Source organism: Drosophila erecta, unplaced genomic scaffold (assembly GCF_003286155.1).
Source record: "Drosophila erecta strain 14021-0224.00,06,07 unplaced genomic scaffold, DereRS2 tig00000092-arrow-pilon, whole genome shotgun sequence".
NCBI lineage: Eukaryota > Metazoa > Arthropoda > Insecta > Diptera > Drosophilidae > Drosophila > Drosophila erecta.
In genome coordinates, this window is record NW_020825207.1 from 19,598,537 (window position 1) to 19,617,851 (window position 19,315).

The 19,315-nt window shown below is 44.0% G+C and overlaps 2 protein-coding genes across 3 annotated transcripts; one reads left to right on the top strand and one right to left on the bottom strand.

Annotated features, from left to right (window-relative positions):
* Nucleotides 1-16: 16 nt before the first annotated feature.
* On the top strand, nt 17-3,166 carry LOC6548797 (protein MCM10 homolog). The gene is made up of 2 exons (XM_001974018.3): nt 17-1,479; nt 1,541-3,166. Exons 1-2 carry the CDS (start codon nt 309-311, stop codon nt 2,707-2,709), a joined length of 2,340 nt encoding a protein of 779 aa, XP_001974054.1. The 5' UTR covers nt 17-308; the 3' UTR covers nt 2,710-3,166.
* Nucleotides 2,742-19,021, bottom strand: LOC6548796 (proto-oncogene tyrosine-protein kinase receptor Ret). 2 transcript variants are annotated; one of them, XM_015156528.2, is made up of 7 exons: nt 18,810-19,021; nt 15,277-15,560; nt 8,504-9,276; nt 6,484-6,649; nt 4,689-6,406; nt 4,492-4,632; nt 2,742-4,431 (listed from the first exon to the last, which is right to left on the bottom strand). In XM_015156528.2, exons 2-7 carry the CDS (start codon nt 15,341-15,343, stop codon nt 3,583-3,585), a joined length of 3,714 nt encoding a protein of 1,237 aa, XP_015012014.1. In that variant the 5' UTR covers nt 15,344-15,560; nt 18,810-19,021; the 3' UTR covers nt 2,742-3,582. The 2 variants fall into 2 exon arrangements, with proteins under 2 accessions (XP_015012014.1, XP_026836918.1); XM_026981117.1 differs by lacking the exon at nt 18,810-19,021 and adding an exon at nt 17,234-17,346.
* Nucleotides 19,022-19,315: the final 294 nt, after the last annotated feature.

The window sequence follows — 19,315 nt, forward strand, 5'->3', positions numbered from 1 at the left end:
AATCAACCAAAATCGGAAATAAAGCAAATTCCTATATAACATCACTTTATATAATGAAAAACTCGATTATTGCACATTAGGAGTTCTTAGGTATTGTATTAAATAATTGAATTGGAAATACTGCATCCTTGCGCGACTCCCATATCATATCGATATAAACAGTGTTGACAAACAAGTAATTCCAAGAGAATCACATAAATTACACGGTCACATTCAGCCCGCCAAAAATTATTTGTTTTTGCGCTCATTTAGAAAACTAAGAGAAAAACCTACAAGAACACGTGAAACTCCTCAATTACCCGAATGAAATGGGTCCTGCACAGAAATCCGGGACAGATGTAAGCATCGACGATGAGGAGGAAATACTGGCGCTGGAAAAACTGCTGGGCGCAGCAGAAAACGTAATTCCCAAATCTGCAGAATCAGAAAAACCAAAACCAGCCGCACCAATTTTGGGCAATGCGGTGCCAAAACTACGCGAAGACAGCAGTTTTGCTGATGCCTTCACCTTCGAGAAGATCGTGAAACCCGCAAAGCATGAGAAGGCTGCTATCAGTAAGGAACCAGAGCTGGACTCTTCTGACGACGAGGAGGTAAAGAACTTCCTGGAACGCAAGTACAATGAGTACGGTAGTGATATAAACAAGAGACTGAAGCAGCAGCGGGAGAACGCCTACGAGTGCAAGGTGGCGAGGGAAGTGGATCAGGAGCTTAAAAAGACTACCCAGGTGGTTACATCCACGCCGCAACCACTGAAAAATCCGCACCATCCCATTAAACGCCAGTCGGCGGTGAGCAGCACGTTTCAACGACCACCGCCAGCCGCTGCCGCCGTGGCATCCACAGCTCAGCCAAGTGCTCCCGTCTCTGCTGTTTACACGGATCCAGTCTTTGGACTGCGCATGATCAATCCGCTAGTCTCCAGCTCATTGTTGCAGGAGCGCATGGCGGGCAGGAAGCCTGTGCCCTTCTCCGGCGTTGCGTTCCACATCGAGCGGGGTGATTTGGCCAAAGATTGGGTCATCGCTGGCGCTCTGGTTTCCAAAAATCCCGTAAAGAACACCAAAAAGGGTGATCCCTACTCCACCTGGAAACTATCCGATCTGAGGGGAGAGGTTAAAACGATCTCACTTTTCCTTTTCAAAGAGGCCCACAAATCCCTGTGGAAAACATCTGAGGGTCTGTGCCTGGCTGTCTTGAATCCAACTATTTTCGAGAGGAGAGCGGGTAGCTCCGATGTGGCTTGCCTATCCATCGATAGTTCCCAGAAAGTCATGATCCTGGGTCAGTCCAAGGATTTGGGCACATGTCGTGCCACCAAAAAAAATGGGGACAAGTGCACTTCGGTGGTTAATCTAACCGACTGTGATTATTGCATTTTCCATGTGAAGCAGGAATACGGAAAGATGTCCCGACGTTCGGAACTGCAATCGGCGACCGCAGGTCGGGGGATCAATGAGCTGAGGAACAAAGTTTTGGGTAAGCAGGCTATGAGTTCGAAGAAAACTCGAGTTCACTTAGTTATTTTCTTTCTGTTAAGGCAAGAACGAGGTATTTTATGGTGGCCAGACCTTCACTGCAGTTCCCGCAAGAAAAAGTGCCAAGTTAATCGCCAAGGAACGTGATCGTTTGAGTATGCTGGCTGGCTATGATGTTTCTCCTTTCGCCCATACCGCTAACCACGCCTCAAAGCCCAGAACAGCCGAACCCACTAAAATTCCATATGCGGAGCGTGGTGGTCCCGTTTCCCGTTGTGCTGGGGGTGTGGAAGCTTCTAGGAAACAGAGAGTCCAAGATCTAGAGCGGCTACGTCTGCTTAAAGAGGAAAATGATCGCTTTAAAAAGGAAAAGCAGGAGGAGGGCCATGTCTTGGGAACTGATAAAAAAAAAGAATCCGCAGCAGCCAAGCACGACGTCAGCATGCCCACTACACCTGTTCCAGAGAAATTCAAAAATCGTGGCTTCTCCTTTGATGCCAGTTTAACGCCCAAGCTTTCCGGTAGTGAAAACTTCTCCTTTGAGATAAATTTAGGATCCCGACAGGCGCAAAATGCTAAGCTGAAAGCAGCCGCCCTGTTGAAGAAGAAGCCCCTGGAGAAGATCAATCCCAACTCCACACGAGGTAGTGAAAGTGGTAAGAGAAGAGCGATCGATGAACTCAACGAGAAGTTCTCCAGCAGCGCCAAGCGGCAAAAAATGGAAGAGGACGATCGAGAAATGATGCGCAAATCGAGAATCGAGAAAATTATGGCGGCCACCTCATCGCATACGAATCTCGTAGAGATGCGAGAGCGCGAGGCGCAGGAGGAGTACTTCAACAAGCTTGAACGCAAGGAAGCGATGGAAGAGAAGATGCTGGGCACATACAAGATGCCATGCAAGGCGGTCATCTGCCAGGTGTGCAAGTACACAGCGTTCTCCGCCTCCGATCGCTGCAAGGAGCAGAAGCACGCCTTGAAGGTGGTCGATGCTGAAAAGCGATTCTTCCAGTGCAAAGACTGCGGAAATCGGACAACCACCGTATTCAAGTTGCCCAAACAGAGCTGTAAGAATTGCAAGGGGTCGCGATGGGAAAGAACGGCCATGATACGGGAGAAAAAGGTGCTGACTGGTAGGGAAACTCTATCCGTGAGAGGAGACGAGGAAACCTTTATGGGCAGCCTTGCGGGCAGTGCCAATCTCAACCTGCTGGTACCCGATGATGAGTGAAGTCCGAGTATTTCGCTCTTTGTTATATTTGCTTTATATTATTTTATATTATTTCAATTAATGTTTAAAATTTAAATAACATGCAGTACATACAAGTATTTACAGTCCTCTTGTTGATCGCTTTTTGGCTTATAAAAAGATTTCTCATCGATAAATAAGTACAGTGGTTCGAATACCTAAATATCTGAAGTGCCTGGCCTGTGAGATTGTTCGTGTTGGATTTAAGATATACCAGGTGTACTCACTGATTTATAATAGAGGTTAATCTTATGATTGTATAGCTTATGACCAAAATGAATTGAAACTTAGATTATGACTGGTATTATATTATAGAGATAGATATTATAAATCAACCTAGCTTAGTTTAGCAAACTTTTACAATCTTAAATTAGGTTTTCGCAGTGTTTAATTTAAATAAATATCCAAACACAATAGCGCGCTGCGCAGGCACACACAATCTTGAAGCACAAATATTCCATACAAAAATCCTATTTTTTTGAGTGTTAAACAAGTCTACTACAGTTTGTGTGAAATAAATCATTCTTTTCAATAACCTTCTGACATAATAGCTTACAAATAATTTAAGTTCTTTATTTCAGTTGATAATTTGTTGTTTAGAATCAGTTTCAAAATATTACTTTTCGAAACAAAGCTTTAGAATTTATGATCAATTATGCTTTTAGAATTATGATCTTTGGCTAATTAAAATAATGTTTAAATGCTTGCGAGTATTCGAAATCGAAATCGGGTCTCTTAAAATCCATATTTGGCTTCAGCATAAAGCTACTTGATTAAGTGTAAAACTAAAACTAATCAACAAACAGTTTGAACTGAAAAAGAGGCGTGAGATAAGAACTCTGGGAAAAACTACGTCTACACTGCATCCTCAGCTTGCTGTCCTGGAGTCAGCTCCCCCGTTTCTTTAAGGTTCAACAAACTAGAGAATCGGAAGGAGATGGTCTTGGACAGATGCTTTTCAAACTCCCTGCTGTCCAGGTTGTCTGGGATGAGACTCTTGTTGGTCATGTCCAGATATGAGCGACCCCTCTTAACGGGAACAGAATAATGTGGCAGCGAGGTGGTCGCTGGAGATCCAGTAGTCATGTTGCTGTAGCTTGGAGTACAACTGGATTTCCGAATATTCAAGGGAAACCGCAAATCGTTTTCGTATCGCAGAACCTGCTCCTTGGCGGTAGCATCAATCAAGGGTCGTGGGAAATCGTAGCCTGGTGGAGCCGTCGAAGTCATGGGCATCTCTTCCTCTGACTGATCGTAGCTGGTGCCCTGGTCATGGATGTCGTAGGCTATTTTGGGTGGTGACCAAAGGTGCTGCAACGATTCCGGTTCGCCTAATTCCATGGTCATCAAGGCGGAATCATCCTGACAATAAAGGGGATTCGAAACGGCATTCGTTTCCAGATCTATGTACTTGGCATTGTTGCCCAATAGCTTTTCAAACTCCGAAGCCAGGAACTTGAAGGAGGGTCGCCCATTTGGCTCATCTGCCCAGCACGTTCGAACTATGGAGTAGACAGCCTCCGAACAATTTTCTGGTCTGTCCATCCGGTAGCCCGTCTTCAGCAAGGACCACAGATTCTGGGGAGCAATGCCAGGATACGGAGAGGCTCCCAGGGTGATCAATTCCCAGCAGAGAACGCCAAAGGACCACACATCCGATTTGCTGGTATACACATGATCCGCTAAAGACTCCGGGGCCATCCACTTTAAAAGAGGTTTCCAGATTACTATTCATTTTAAAGGCGGTTAATTTGGCGGTATTACCTTGACGGGCACGCGGTCTCGGGATCTCTTTAAATAGGCATCGTCCTCGTAAACATCTCGAGTCAGTCCGAAATCTGAAATTTTGCAAATCTTGCCATCCGCCAGAAGAACATTTCTAGCAGCCAAATCGCGATGCACCAACTGGAGGATGAAAGGACGTCAATATTTTGGTTGCAAAAGTAATATCCTTCACCCACCTTCAACTCAGTAAGGTAAGCCATGCCCTTGCAAATCTGCCAGGCAAAGGTAAGAACCATCTTAACATTAACAGGCTCCACTCCGTCAGCGAAGTCTACGCCAGCACACTCGATCTTCCGGCTGAGTCGAAGATAGCTCCTCAGCGAACCATACCGGGCATACTCGATGATCAGGAGAGGCGCTTCCGAGGAGGTGCAGGCGCCTAGAAGCTTGATCACATTCGGATGAGAGACCTCCTGGAGCAGCTGAAACTCCGAGAGCAGGGCCATGTACTCCACGGAATTGGCGCCCTTCTTGAGCATCTTTACGGCCACCGTGGTTATTCCCGGCAAGCCAGCGATCTCGGTGGCGAAGCCTTTCAAGACCTGACCAAATTCACCCTCACCCAAAACCGTGTCTAGTTGCAGTTTCTCCCTGGGAAACTCCCACTTGGCATCGCCACTTTCGAACCTGAAACCACTCTGCAGCGGCATCAAGGCCAGATCTCCGTCTCCCGATTCCGGAAGAATTTGCTTCGAAGACGTGGTCATCGATTGTTTGCCCAAGCGACGTTGGAGCATCTTCCTCTGCGCAATCAGCAAACAGAGCAGCAGGAGAACAAACAGTAGAGGGCAAGTGATCACGAAAAACATGCAGGAGCGGTCGCACTCGAAGCCGGCCACATTTAGGACACCTAGGAGCAGGGGATCCTGGAGTGGCTGATTCGGAGGAGTACCTCTTCGTCCGCCCAGCAAAGGTTCCGCCTCTGTTTCGTTCTTGCGTTTGCGGGGTTTCTTCATCTTGGATTCCTCGTCCAAGGGAGCGCATGAGCACTTGCCATTATCCTCGCAAATGCAGGTTCCGGAGGCACTGTAGATCCCCTTCTTGTTTTCATTACTCGAATGGGGACCCACAATTTTCCCAGCTGGGGTGCAATCCTGCGGACAGGCCATGGGATTCAGTTCCTCTAGGGGATCACAGACATGATCTGGGCAGTAACGAGATTCGGGAACACAGGAACCATATCTAGTGCCAAACATGGCCGAGTTGGATCCCCTCCACTGGCAAGATCCTCCACCTGTGGCCAAGCCACAATACCGACCGCATTGCGATGGGTATTTGATCTGGGCACAGGTCTGGGATCGGGACTTGATCTTCAGTTCGCAACTAGTATTCTCGGGTCTACCATGAACCAGATGCACATTGATCACTCGAACGTGGGAGAGTCGTTGCTGATCGATCCAGGTGACATTTAGGAAGTAAATGGTTTCCGGCGCCTCCTCCAAGGCCTGCGGGTTCTTCACAAACACAATTCCCGATGTTGAGGTGATGCCAAAAGCTCCAAGTTTATCCTCCACAATATCGAAGCGAATGGACCGTGACCTCATCAAGTCCAGAAAACTGTCAGGCTGGACAACTCGAAAACTAGAAGCAGCCGATCTGTATACGGAGACATCCTTCTCGTATTCCACGGTCGGGCTCAAAGAGCTTAGAGATCGGCCCGCAGAATCTCCGTTGAATTCTTCGCTCTCGAATATTCGATGTTGACGTGACCGTAGGGGAAGAGCTTGCGGCAATTCTTGGTCAGATTCGTGAAGGTTACTCAGATTAATATGATAGCAAACATGGGCTGTCGCTGACATGGCATCGATGCGGCTTTCAATGGTCAGATCCCGAGCTTCCAGGGACACACAATAGGGGGTATCCCGGAAGACACCGTTGCGGGAGAATCGCAGTTCTATTGGAATTTTGGAAAGGAATTTTGTTAATGCGAAACATCTTAGACTTATGTAACAACCTAATCCCTATACTCACGACAACTGACGATGGTATGTGGTCTGCCCGTGTGATCAGCCTCGTAGGCGTGGCAGTCGGGCCGAAGCAGACCATTGGTGTCATTGTGGACGGCGTAGACCAGGTGAGCATTTGCCTCCAGTGTGTCCTTGTCCACGTAGATTATTTTCTTTCCCGCCTCCTCGTCCTGTGGGATTCGTAAAAATATACGTATTAGCAGCTAGCTTCATTAGCATTTACTGACCAGCGATAATTAAATTCCACTTGGCACCCCCTGGCAAATTGCTGCACTGCCCTCCAAGGATACCCTCTTGGTGATTAGCATTTCCATTCGTGCACAAGGTCAGGCTTGGGTTTTAGATCCTCTGGGACCTGACATTTCCCTGTGAAGTGCTTGGAAAAAAATGGCTAAAAACCCATTTAATGCATCCCGGTGGCAAGGACATTAGCAGGCTGTCCTCTCTGGAGTTAGTGTTAGGTTGGAATTATAGTAAGGAGTAAACATTCTCTAAGAATAAGTCTCTTCTTGACAATTTGAGTTTGTTTTCTAGGAGCAAGGATGTAAAGATAGAAATAGGAGGTATAGGTATTTTCTAGAGTTTTTCTAGAGGAAGAAGACGCGTTTCCGGAACTATAAGGTAAATATATATACTATATAAGGAACTTAACTATAAGGTATATATATTCCTAGTCTGTCGCCGTGTGAACGATGGGATCCCGGGAACCTTAAAAGCTAGAGTGTTAAGATCTTGCTGATTCTAGAGGCGTAGAAAGCACAAGTCTGCTTAAGTAGATAGCCACGCCCACAAACCTCCCAAAACTGTCTCGCATTTTTATATACAAGTTTTTGTTTAATTTATATAATATATAATTTAATAATATATTACTATTTTCCTTGGCTACATCGATGGCGAACAAATCTCCTCCACTAGGTGAGTAAGGAGTATCGGATAGTCGAGGAAATTGACTGTTGCGTTCTCGGTTGATTTTACTAAACAGTACCAAAATATGTATAATTTTAAGGAATAACTTTTGTTTAGCTTACTAATTCTGTATATCTGTGCTCGGTATACAAATTCCTTAATGCCTGCCTAAGCTGTTAAAATTACCTGAAAATGAATTGGCTTTCATTTTGTCCCACCCATGTTTAGTTGCACCTCAGCCACACCTCATCACACCGAACTTCTGTTCACTTTGTTATGGGACATGTCGGCAGCAATTTCCTCGAAATAAAATAAAATGTACGTTATTGTATGTACATTATTTTAATGCAGAGCCACCTGGAGTAATTTGTAATGGCAGGACTTTAGCACCGAGCCAATTACTCTAGCTGGAGCAAGCAGATCGCCCTATCGCCCTATCTTCCTATCTGCACCTGAACTGACATAGTTCGCCGATCCTTAGGGATAGGCTTGGCTTGTTTTGAGCACGGCAACATAATTTCCTTTTGAGGCAAATTTAAGGGACCCCGACCGCGACTGCAATCCGCGTTGAAGTCACTTGGTGTTCCCGTTTCCATGCCGTTTCCTGCGGTTTTCTTTCCTGTCTGTCATGCTCCAATCATAAAAGCCCATAAGCGCACGCGTTTTAATGGCAGCATATGCGTTGGATAGGAGGAGAAGTTGGAATAAGAAATCGCGGAAGTGGCCAACTGGCCATCTACCCCATAAAGGAACTTTGGAGGCAGACGTGGCAATGGCGAAATAATTTCAGGCTAAGCAGCAGGGTACACCCAAAAAAATGTGGTGGAGAGGTAAACAACTTTTTGGGCATTTTAATCATTTGGACATGTGTCTGAAAGTTTGTTGACAAACCTTTTTAAGGCAAAATAGATGTTCGCTAAATATTTTTCGAGTGCATCCGACCTGATTGCGTGTCTGGGCGGCGTTCATCATGGACGAATTCAATAAGCCCGCACCCAGTGACCGCCAGACAGCCGGCAGACGAACAGTCTGCCTGGTGAGGGCTGGTTGGTATGCCCCTACTCCTGAAGTGTTCTTCCCGTGGTTTAGCCCCACTCCTCCCAAATCCGCTAACTTACCGCTTGGAAGTAGGGCTGATCCAGATAGAAATCAAACTTGGAGCTACTCTCCTGCAGCTTCGGCCCATTATCATTGCGATCCAATAACTTGATATCCAAGGTGCGCGAGAATTTCCGCTCATCCCTGCTGGACAGCTTGACCGTGCAGGTAATCCTGGCCTGCAGCTGCCCTGCCCTGGCGTTCAGGCCATTGAGCTCATCGTGATCCAAGGGTTGTCGGGTGTAGAGTCGATTTTGTTTCAGCACGAAGTGGGAGCTACCAGCGTTGAGGGAGTATTCCAGAGATACATGAGGGCACAGATACTTCGCAGCCCGGGAATTAAGGGCTCCTATAAGCACGGGCTCAAAGAAATCCTTGCGCCGATGTGCACCCTGGGACTCGGCTACTCTGTACTGAGCACTGCTCCAGAAGCAAATGTGCTCCAGTTCCGCACAGTAATCCTCCAGGGACTGCGGAGTCACCTCCAACGAAAGATGCGAAACAGGCAGCAGCTCGTGATCCGGTTGATCCCTGGGAAATGCGGTCACCAAAAACGTGGCACTTGAGTTCGGTGAGCGGTAATCGGTGCGCATATATATCTCGCCGGAGGAACTGTTTATCCGGAGCAGTGGATTCTGTTCCAGGCTATACAAGAAATCGCTGGCCAACCGGTTGTCCTCCATCCGCAGCACTTGGAACTGGGCCAGCGGGATCTTGGAGAATATGCTCTCCGATTCCTCATTGATGGGCAGATTGAATTTCACCGACGTGCTGGGAAAGTAAACATCGACGGCTGCAAAGGAGCAAGAGGGTGGAAAAATCAAGTTAATGTGGATGGCGTCATGAGGGATTTCCCTAAAGGTTGTAGAGGGGCAGGGGGGTGGTTTTATGTTATTGTTTGTTATGCTGCCACAAGTGGTTGACCACAATTGACCCACTCAGTTTAAGTGAGTTTCCAATTCCATTTGCGGCTTAATATTCAATATGCAGCTAGGAAGTGTAGGTGGAAATCAAAGTATCTTTCCTAAGGGATATTACTGCAATTAACTTATTTTATCTGTATTTATTGCAACCAAAAGAGATGATAACCACTGCGCCACAATTCATAAAATATATTTCAGAGGGTTGCTATCAAATTTTGGCTTCATTTGTACATTTTCTGCATCAACGGAGGGGCACACGCTGACAGTCGTTAAATCCAATCAAGAGATTTAGTTTAATAAGCTTGGGCTGACCCTAATAGAACTGGCAATAGTTCCCAACTCCCCTCTAGACCAATTGAACAGGGCGTATGCGTAATTTGATAAGAGCTCCATCCTAATGACCCACGATTGTCGTGTCCGTGTGTTTGCATACGAGTCAAAGTCCAATACAAGCGATAGATAAATATAATACAGATATTAGTTATTAGCATATGGGTTATCAAAATGACGAAGGCAACACCGCCCTTCCGGTTTAACAGGGCAGGAACCTTTGTTGTCGTCATCCCAACTGAAGTGTCGGCGTCATTGGATGCGTATTGATTTTGCGATAACGATAAAGTTTTTGTTAGCCGGAAAAAATACAACCCAGGCATAATTGGATACAAATTTTCCTCGCTCTGTGTCCCAGAATTTCATGCCCCACATTTGTATGCCACCATATTTGTAGTAAACATTGGGGGAACCGAAACGACTCGTGTCGTGTAATGGAGTAAATCAATTGGCGTATCTTGTTGAACAAATAGCAATTAAATGCATTGAAGTTTAACTGATTTACTTGCAGGGATGTGGGAAGTTCGTCGACTGAATCGGTTTTAGCGTTGGTATACATTTGGTAATAGCGAAATATTATTCTTCGACTTTTATTTACGAGTATATGAAGTACATATGATGTATATATTTTTTTAATTTCGGTGTTCCTCCTTTTACAAAAATCTGGAATTTAACATTTAATTTCCCACACAAGAAGTTCTCCAAAATGACTAAGAATTACTACATAATCTAAAGTGATTACCCCGCATCGAATCGAGCCTCGACTACATTCCGAAGGTAAATGTAAACAGCAGGAATAAATGAATAAAAAGCCGCTAATTGGATGCCCACAAAGCAAGCGGTGGTACCTCCACTAAACGCCTGTCATAATTACGCCATAGCTTTCGAGAGGTAGCCAAACAGAGGGCTACCCAAAGGGAGGGGTCGGATCTGGTGGAGGGGAAATCGCTTCGCGGCTGAAAGGACCTTTGGCATGGTACACATTATAAATAATAAAACTACATTTGTGGACGCTCAGGCATGCGAAAAACGCTGATAAAATATGTAAACGAGGGGTTTGAGTTGGATATGGGCTACTCCAACGTGCGCGCATTTATAATGACACTTTAAATGCGTGTCCTTGGCGCCCAACGCGGGGCTTTTGAGACAAGGACCAACCCACAAAAGTATATTAATGCTGTCAGCGTATCTAATGAAATATGCGGGGATTACTTCCCTGCCGTCCCTTACTTCCCCGATTCCTGCCAAATGATGGCGCCATTCCAGTTTGTGGATGAAGGGTTCCCTCCAAGATGGAGTACCAAGTGCTATACTTCACAAAAACTAATAAACTGTACAAGTTTGTGGTCGTTGAATCGCTCTAAATGTTAGCAATAGGAAACTATGAAAATGTTCATTTATGTAGACCAACAGATATAATTTCTTACAACCAATCGCGAAAATAAATATATTAATAATAGCATAGGAAAAGATTTTCGCATGAACAGGCCAAGTTTTTTTCTTTTGTGCCAAAATGAGTATTTTATATGAAACCGTTAAATAAATAACCCTTCAACAATCTTACAAGTGTACCGCCTATTTGCTCCAATCAGTTCTCAATCGAATCTCAACTTGACCCCTTCTAATCCCAGGAGATCGGAGCTCTAAGACCATTAAGCCAGTGTCAGGAGAGAGGGATGAGCTGGTGATTAAAAAGCACTCCCTCAACCACAAGAAAAACGCGACCAAAAGCCAGAAGCCGTATGAACCAAAAAGCACTAAAAGGGCAGGAATGGAACAGGAGGGACTAAGGTTATCTATTAGGTGGTAAATTGAAAGACCCGTGAATGGCGCATTAAAAAGTGGATAAAACGTTGCCTTTAAATTGGGGAGGAACTGGATAACCCACAGAGAATTTCTGGGGTGACTGGACTCGTTGGCAGTGTTTACCGAAGAGAGAAATGTCCAGGATGTTGTTGTGAAATAAAATTGAGCTACTAAATAGATTAATTAGCAGAAATAATATAAGCTCAAAGTTCATTCTAGAGACTAATGGCCTAGGCCTAAGATAATGCCAGTTATGGAGCGCATTCAAGCGGGTTTCTCTTTTAAAATGATGTAGCGGCCAAAAACCCAAAGTTGCTAAATAAGTTCTCACAGTGTAGAGGAATCGCTAATGACAGCACAGTCAACAATTGATGGGCGGCGACTCGAATCCCGACACGACCATTAGCTGCGCCTGTGTACCTGAACTTGGTGGCCATTGACCAGGTGAAATGGAGACTCCGAGTGGGGTGCGGCACCGGGATGAAATGTCAACTAGTTTGGCATAAACTAATTAATCTGCCCGAATTAATTGACATCGCATCGAATTAGGTCGACAGTTCTTGCCGTCTGTTTGGTCAGTTCCAACTACCAATTAACCTTTCGGAGTTTATAGTCCTTGTTTTTTGTACGCAGGGCTCTTCGTGATGAAAATGACTCATTTGTTGTGCGGACTATGTGGTGTTTTCCAGCATCCGACACACATTTTTTGTCTACTGCTGCGTAATGAAAACTTTGTCTTTGTCCTGGGTTTTTAGTTCTTTTGCAACGCCTTTCCCATTCCCCTCCCTGTTGCATTGTTATTTTCATTACTCATACGTCGCGTTCGCCAGACGTGGTTTTCTGTTTTCCTTGGCACTGACTGCAGTTGTCTGTTGCCGTGGCCCTTTCCCGCTGCAACTGTTGGCAGTGGCCAATCTCAGGCTCTGGTTATTGTTCAGATTCGCATTATTAAATCCACTCCACACCACCACCGCCTTTCTCCCACTTTCTACCTTCACCCGATCGCAATGTGTGCAGACAAATTGTCTTGAATGTTTTTCCATTTCCCGTCCTGGCTGTCCCTGAAATGTGCGCTCTGGAGTACTGGAGCCGAAGCAAACTAAATGTAAAACAGGTTGAGCTTAAATGCCAGTCACTTGTACTCTAACCTATTCGGATTCTTTGTATCGAACAGTACTTTAAATTGCGTAGGAGGAATCATGAGTTGTTTTATAAATGTCACAGCACTGACTTAAAAATTAAATTAAATATGTACATAGAGTTAAAGAGGAACAATCAAATCAAGCATCTTAAGCTGTGTTTTTTCATTACTCTTTAGGTAGCTTAAAAATGGCTTATCTCCTTTCCTATGTAAGATAGAAAAGGGTATCTCCATCAGCCAGACACAAATAGTTGTTGTTGATTTAAATGCAATCTTTATTAAAGTTTTCCTTTTTCAGTCTGGCACTCGGAAGTCACTGCGGATAAGGAATTGAGGAAAGTAAAGGAAATTACGGAATAATCGCAGACTAGAAGTCACCAGGCGAACTTCAAAGACGGTTTGCCTTTGGCATTGAGTGAGGGGCGACACTCCCGTTCACACAACTAAGACCACTGCCAGAAATAACTGACTCTGGACGGTGATCGATGGCCGGACTGCCTAACTGCTGGCTGTCAGCGAAATGAAAACATTAGTCAACGTCAAGGCCTCTTAAAATGTATGCTAATTACGACTAATTAAACTGAGCAACAATTAGTTAACTTACGCTGTAAAAATGATCAAAGCATTCGCGGAATTCACATTGATTGCCCGATGAACCGCCATCGGAACTTTTCATTTCCCCAAAAGAAGTTCAATAAGTATTTCAGCATTTTAGACTCCCACATCACAGGCGCCACATCCGCAGCTGAATCATGCTATTTCTGGGATCTCACCCGGGTGCGACTGTTGGACAGACTGGCAGACACTGATTTCATAACTGCGAATGGGGTTTCGTTTGCTATTATTTTGCCTGTTTTGCTATGCAAATACCTACCGGAGTAGAAGACAGCGAACTGCCTTGAAGCCTGACTGCCTGATAAATGTGTCAAGCCCGCTCATAAATCCGGCCAATATGTGTGCGAAATATGAAATACCTCGCAAATGCTCTGTGGCAGGCTAAGAGATTTGCCATAAACTCGGAGATTTTTATGAAGCGAATGGAGTCGGAGTCTGGCTTAAAGGCGTAAAGTAATGTTTTTTTTATGAGATTCGGCAATTCAATTGAGGTTCAAATAAACACAACAATCAGTTGCTTGCGGCTTTAAGCCACATTTTTACTTTTATAGCAAAATAAAGTAGAGTAGCTATGGCAGTACTATGTAATTTTCTCAATTCTTGGTTCCGAAATAGCTTGGGGTCAGTCGCTGTCTCTTTCTGCAACAGCTTAAAGCCAGTCATTAGGCGAAACACTCTAGTTAAAGCCAAGAAACAGCGCGCAGACTGCGAGGAACATATAGAAAACATAAAACGAACGCAGGCACACCTATTGACTTAATTGAGTGCACATAAGTTCATGAATTTCTGGCGGGGAAGGGCAAAAGCAGCTGGCGGGCACTTCGACACCTTTAACCCGAGTGACTGATTGACCGGCGATTCATTGGGATGCAGTCAACCTGGCAGCGCCTAAAGCGGCATTTTTCAGTGTCAGCTGTCTTGGAATGGAACGCAGTTGTAGTCATCCCCCGAAAAATTTGATATGTGACTTCGCGGCGTGATGAATTCATTTTTTGGGCGTGTGCTCGCCCGGCACGTCATACACTAACAAAAAAGTAATTGGGGTTAATACGTTGGAATCACAAGACCATAAGTACAATTATTCAACAGGAAAATTGTCCATTCAAAATCAGCGCAAGCTAGTAAAAAGGTAAAAAGTCCAAAAAAGGAAATGATGTGATATTAGATATTCACATCGAAACGGGGCGAAATGAATTTACTCTGCGGAATTTTTAAAGAATTTCTCCCAGTTTGAGGCATTCATGGAGCGGCCCCTGGGAGCTGGTCGGCAGTCCAGTCCATCAGCGTCAGTCAGCTGGCTGCAAAGTCAAAAGCGAGAAGCCAGGCCCACATATCGCTTACCAACTTGTCAAAACGTCAGTTCACACCTGTGGCAGTCGAATGAAAACAGGAGCCTTGCAGGTCGCATGGAACGCAGTTATGAATGGCAGTTAAGCACTGCATCCTTGGGCACGGGAATAATCTCCAAAGGGCACCAGAGTCCCCAACCTCAAAAAGCACAAAGAGGAGATGGCACTTATTACACTGCTCTTGGAAAGATACTATCTTCGGGAGATTTGGTCACTGTCACTCGATGCAAATTATGGTGATTGCCCCTTACGAGTTTTCTATTTGCCACAGAACCAGGAGAAAAAGGGGTTAGTGGGCTTTACTACAGATAGCTCTTCAGTCATTTTGTTTCAAGCTTACCATTCAATATACTGGCTAGTTCAATGACTAATAGCAACGGCAAAAAGTTATTTAATGCCCTTGATTGCATATCAAAAAGGACGTGCATTGTTAATATTACGTGTATAATATTAATATTAAATTTCTTGCATAATATCTGCAAATAAAAAGGCAAGTCTTTGGCACTTCAGTCGGTAATAAGAGGTGTTTATTGTTTTCTATTGTTCATTGTTTCTGTTCCTTAAGATGCATAGGATTGAAATGGATCGATCTGTCATATTGAGTGATAAAGATTCACCCTTTCACTTACCTGCACAGTTGCTATGTAGGGTTATCACTGTCAGCAGCGTCACAAAAACAATAGTAGTAGAGACCATCGTGGTTACTTTTCTTTCAAAGTCAGTTATCAGTCGGAAATTTTCGCTCACTCTATGCGCACATTACATATTTACACATATGGAACGCCGTTTTTAATGGGGTTTCTCTACGAATTGTCGCGTTTTGTTTGTCTTTTTTCCATGTGTTTTTTGTGTTGGTCTATTATCCAATGCTGTATCCAATTAGCCACGTTTGATTCCGTCACGAACTTAATTACTTTTGATCACAAATTGATAAGTAGCATTTATCAATTAATGTGCGAAAACCAGAGCAGGAAATGTGAAAAAAGAACAATGAGTATGGCAGATAAATATATAGACCACGAACAAAATAGTTTTTCGTTTTTGGTGCAGAACGTAAGTTTATAAAAACTAGCAAGCCAGTTAGTGGCCTTAAAAAAATAAAATGTTCAAACTCTTTAGGGCATCCAATGCGCTTGTATTCAAAAATAAATTTTCGAACGTGTCAATGTACCCTCTGAAAGGGTATGAATGCTAATTATTTTTATTGATAGCGGCGCCCACACTGCCGTTTGTCAGTTAAGCAATCTAATTTATCACTCGATTAATGCCGCACGAAATTCTTGAGAGCCGCGCGGTCTACGAATTCTGATTATTGCAATTCAAAGTGAGCTTCGAATTTGTTTCCCATATTGATATTGTTATTAAATGGTCTTCGGTGCTATTTTTGGCCAGCGCCAGGTGAGGGGCTCATGGGCTTTGCTTTCTGTTTTTTGTTTTATATTTTGAATTCTACATTTTTTAAGAACCCCTTTAAAGTCGAACGACGAACGGCGATTTCGTGTTCTTATTAATTGTTCTTTTTTGCCGATTCACTTCATGCCGAGTCGCCTTCAGTTGGCTCAATCGGTTTGTAAATGGAATAATTTAATTAAATTATTTGGGCGAGCAATGTGGGTTTACTTCACAGTTGGCTCTGGCTGCCTTACACCAAGAAGCTGAATGGTTTTTGGACAGTTACCACAATTTGTATACACTAATAATGCTAATTTCGCGTTTTCTGGCCTCCCTTGCACAACTTTGAAAATTCGAAAAACAATAGAACTAGTACGTTGGCAAATCTAACGAATTCCAAGCAGCTTCACTCAACGAGGACGTGCCATGAAAAGACAAAAAGGTAGTGGAAGCTACCACTCCATGCCCCACAGAGCACTGTAGGAACTCCACTCCACAGCGCTCCAGTGCGGATGGATGGGTGGCATGTGTGTGGTATCCAGCGGTGCACGGCAGGTGTGATAAAAGAACCCGAAAGAGACAATTGCGGCGTGAGTTACCAGCTGGACGGGGAATGGCAATGGAAGATAGCGCGCATAATTCAAACGAGCCCAAAGTCAAACAACGTGATAAGCAATTCACAAACACTGGCCGAAAACCCGAATGCGAAATAGTTGTGTGAAGCTGCTGGAAACTAGAGCTCTGGGCCAAAACACACTGACTTTTGGCACACTTCATTTATTGGCAAAAGGCACTTAGTTACTACATGTTCTGTTCGTTTTGAAACCACATTTACTGGAGATAGTTTCTGGGGCACAAATTTTTGTCGCAGTGCACTCAAAGAGCGAGCGACCGAGAGACCGACTAACTGACTGACTGACTGACTGGCAGTCCAAGTGTCTGCTGTCTACTTTTCGTCTGTGGGCCTCTTCAGCACCTGAGTACTTTAAAGTTCAAATCTTTTGACACACTAGGAGCTCAGTTGGCGGATGCTAATGACACAAGACTGACACAAAGAGGCTTTGCCTTTGCTTTTGCAGCAGACACACACATTCACTGGGAGCCAACCGGTTGCCAATTGGAGGGGCTTTCAAAGGCTCGGGCCATGGCGCTCCCCATTAAAGGTTAAGCGCGACCCCGCCGATCCGGGCGAACCTTAAAGGTGCGTCTACAGCCTGTTGCTCGAAACGCCAAAAATGGCAATTTCCATATAAAACTGCGGAGCCGGCCAGCTAACAAACATCCGACGACCGCAAGAGTCAAAGTACGACTGTGGAGGTTCTTCAGTGTCAGTGACTGCCCCCGACTGTTTTTAACTGCACTGCGACAAAAAGTCTAGGAGTCAGCGGAAAAATCCGTCTCTTACTGAAAGCAAGATAAACAAAAACTATTATACTAAATAACATTTTATCTTTCAAATATTTAATGAAATAAATTAATGAAAAAATTAAAAAAAAGGTAAATGTTACGTGTGTAAGAATATTAGTATGACTTGTAATATAACAACAAATAGTTGGTTCCTTGGAGTTTTAGGACCCCATTATTAAGTCGAATTAATATTATTTTGTAATAATCTCACTTTAAAGGCTATGGGTAAAGGGTGAAAAATAATAGAATAAAACGTAGACAAACAAAATAAAACAGCATTACGCTGTTTTCTTTAACCTAGTTTTCCTTCCAGTGCAATCGGCTTGTTAGTTGCCGCTGTTATTTCTTCGTTCTCAGACATCGGCGAATTGGAAAAGAATGCCAGAGTAGCATCAATAATTTTGGCCTGGGAGCCCAGAACTCTAACTCGGATGCCATTTCCACGAAAAAGGGTTCAGGAATGACATCCGCCTTGGAGGTGGCGTATGCGGGATGGTCTAGTTGCTCCAGAACAATCAGCAATAGCACATATTATAAACTCTAATTGATCTTATTGAATGGGTTACAAACACATTGGTAATATGCAAATTCAAATCGCGATTGTCATTTGCATATGCTAACAATTAATTTTCTGTCACCTAGGCAATCAAAATGAAATATCTTGCAATTAAACTCACATTTTTTAACTTGTCTGAGGTGAGTATTAACATTTTTATTGACTTTCCATCGGAGTCAGCGCAAACACTAAGGGCAGTTAAATTATTATTATTTCATTCATTTTGTTGAAAGTACAAGTTAAGATGCCTTTCCATGGTAAAAACAAGCGCAGTACCATTATCTTAAAAATATTAATTATTAATTACAAGTATTAATTAGAAAATAAATAAAATAACAAATTTCCGACCACCCATACTTAAAATGTCTTACTATCAAAGTTGTGAGCACCGAACACCTGTATTTTTTAGTAAATCGTTTTCTCGACTTCAGTTTTAGTTTATTAAAATATTTCCCCCAATAAACTGCAATTACTTGAAGTCGCAAATTGAGTAAACTAATTCAACTTCAACACGCACGGCTAAATCACAATTATCCGGTGCCAATCTACACGATGTTCTGTATTGAGTTGTCAGTGCCATTAGACGTGAGGATATTGGCTGCATTTGGAAAATCCGCATCAGGAAAACCTGGCCATAACTGGCAAATAAATTTCAGAGTTCGCAACAAACGTAAACACGATCTTGATTTTGGTAGACGCGATTTATGGAGGCTTGCAGCTGCTGCAGCTTTTCACAGACTCCTTAATTGTTCGCCCCAAATGGCAATTATTTATGGGACAGTTTCAACAGTGTAATTAATTAGCCACCTCTCTTTTCCCGTTTTCGGACGGCTTTCCGCGGATACACTTTTTTGGATTGTGGAAAATCGCTGTGCCAAAAAACCAACCGAACCGCTTTGCTCGAGCTCCGTTTGAAAAATGAAACTGAAACCGGCAGCCGGCAGCCGGCAACTCCAAAGCCGCAGAAAACTTGGCTAACGAAGCCGCTTCGTGCTGGTTACCCGAATGTGTGAATTTTCCACGATGACGGCACGACAGCACACCCTCGCAGAGTTTTCCATTTTCCGCTGCACTACTGGGACACCCCTCCCCGAACATCGCCATCGTGGGATGGTGTTTAATGGTGTTTATGAGATAATCAGATGTGCATGTTCCACGGCTGGGTGCTTTATTTGCCCTTGGAAACATGATCTCATATCAAGCACTTTTCTTGACAGCTTCTCTTCAGTGGGTTTGGGGAAATATTTATTCAATATTGGGAAAGGGCTTGCTTATCGCGAAGTTGTTATTGGTCTTGGGCAAATCTGAGAGGC

Bases quoted from the DNA above. Each gene is read 5' to 3' on its own strand.
- LOC6548797 (XM_001974018.3), top strand. From the start codon at position 309: ATGGGTCCTGCACAGAAATCCGGGACAGATGTAAGCATCGACGATGAG. The intron at 1,480-1,540 runs GTAAGCAGGCTA...CTTTCTGTTAAG, and splicing joins GCTGAGGAACAAAGTTTTGG to GCAAGAACGAGGTATTTTAT.
- LOC6548796 (XM_015156528.2), bottom strand. From the start codon at position 15,343: ATGGTCTCTACTACTATTGTTTTTGTGACGCTGCTGACAGTGATAACC. The intron at 6,650-8,503 runs GTAAGTTAGCGG...CGAATCCCACAG, and splicing joins ATCAGCCCTACTTCCAAGCG to GACGAGGAGGCGGGAAAGAA. The intron at 6,407-6,483 runs GTGAGTATAGGG...AAATTCCAATAG, and splicing joins ACATACCATCGTCAGTTGTC to AACTGCGATTCTCCCGCAAC.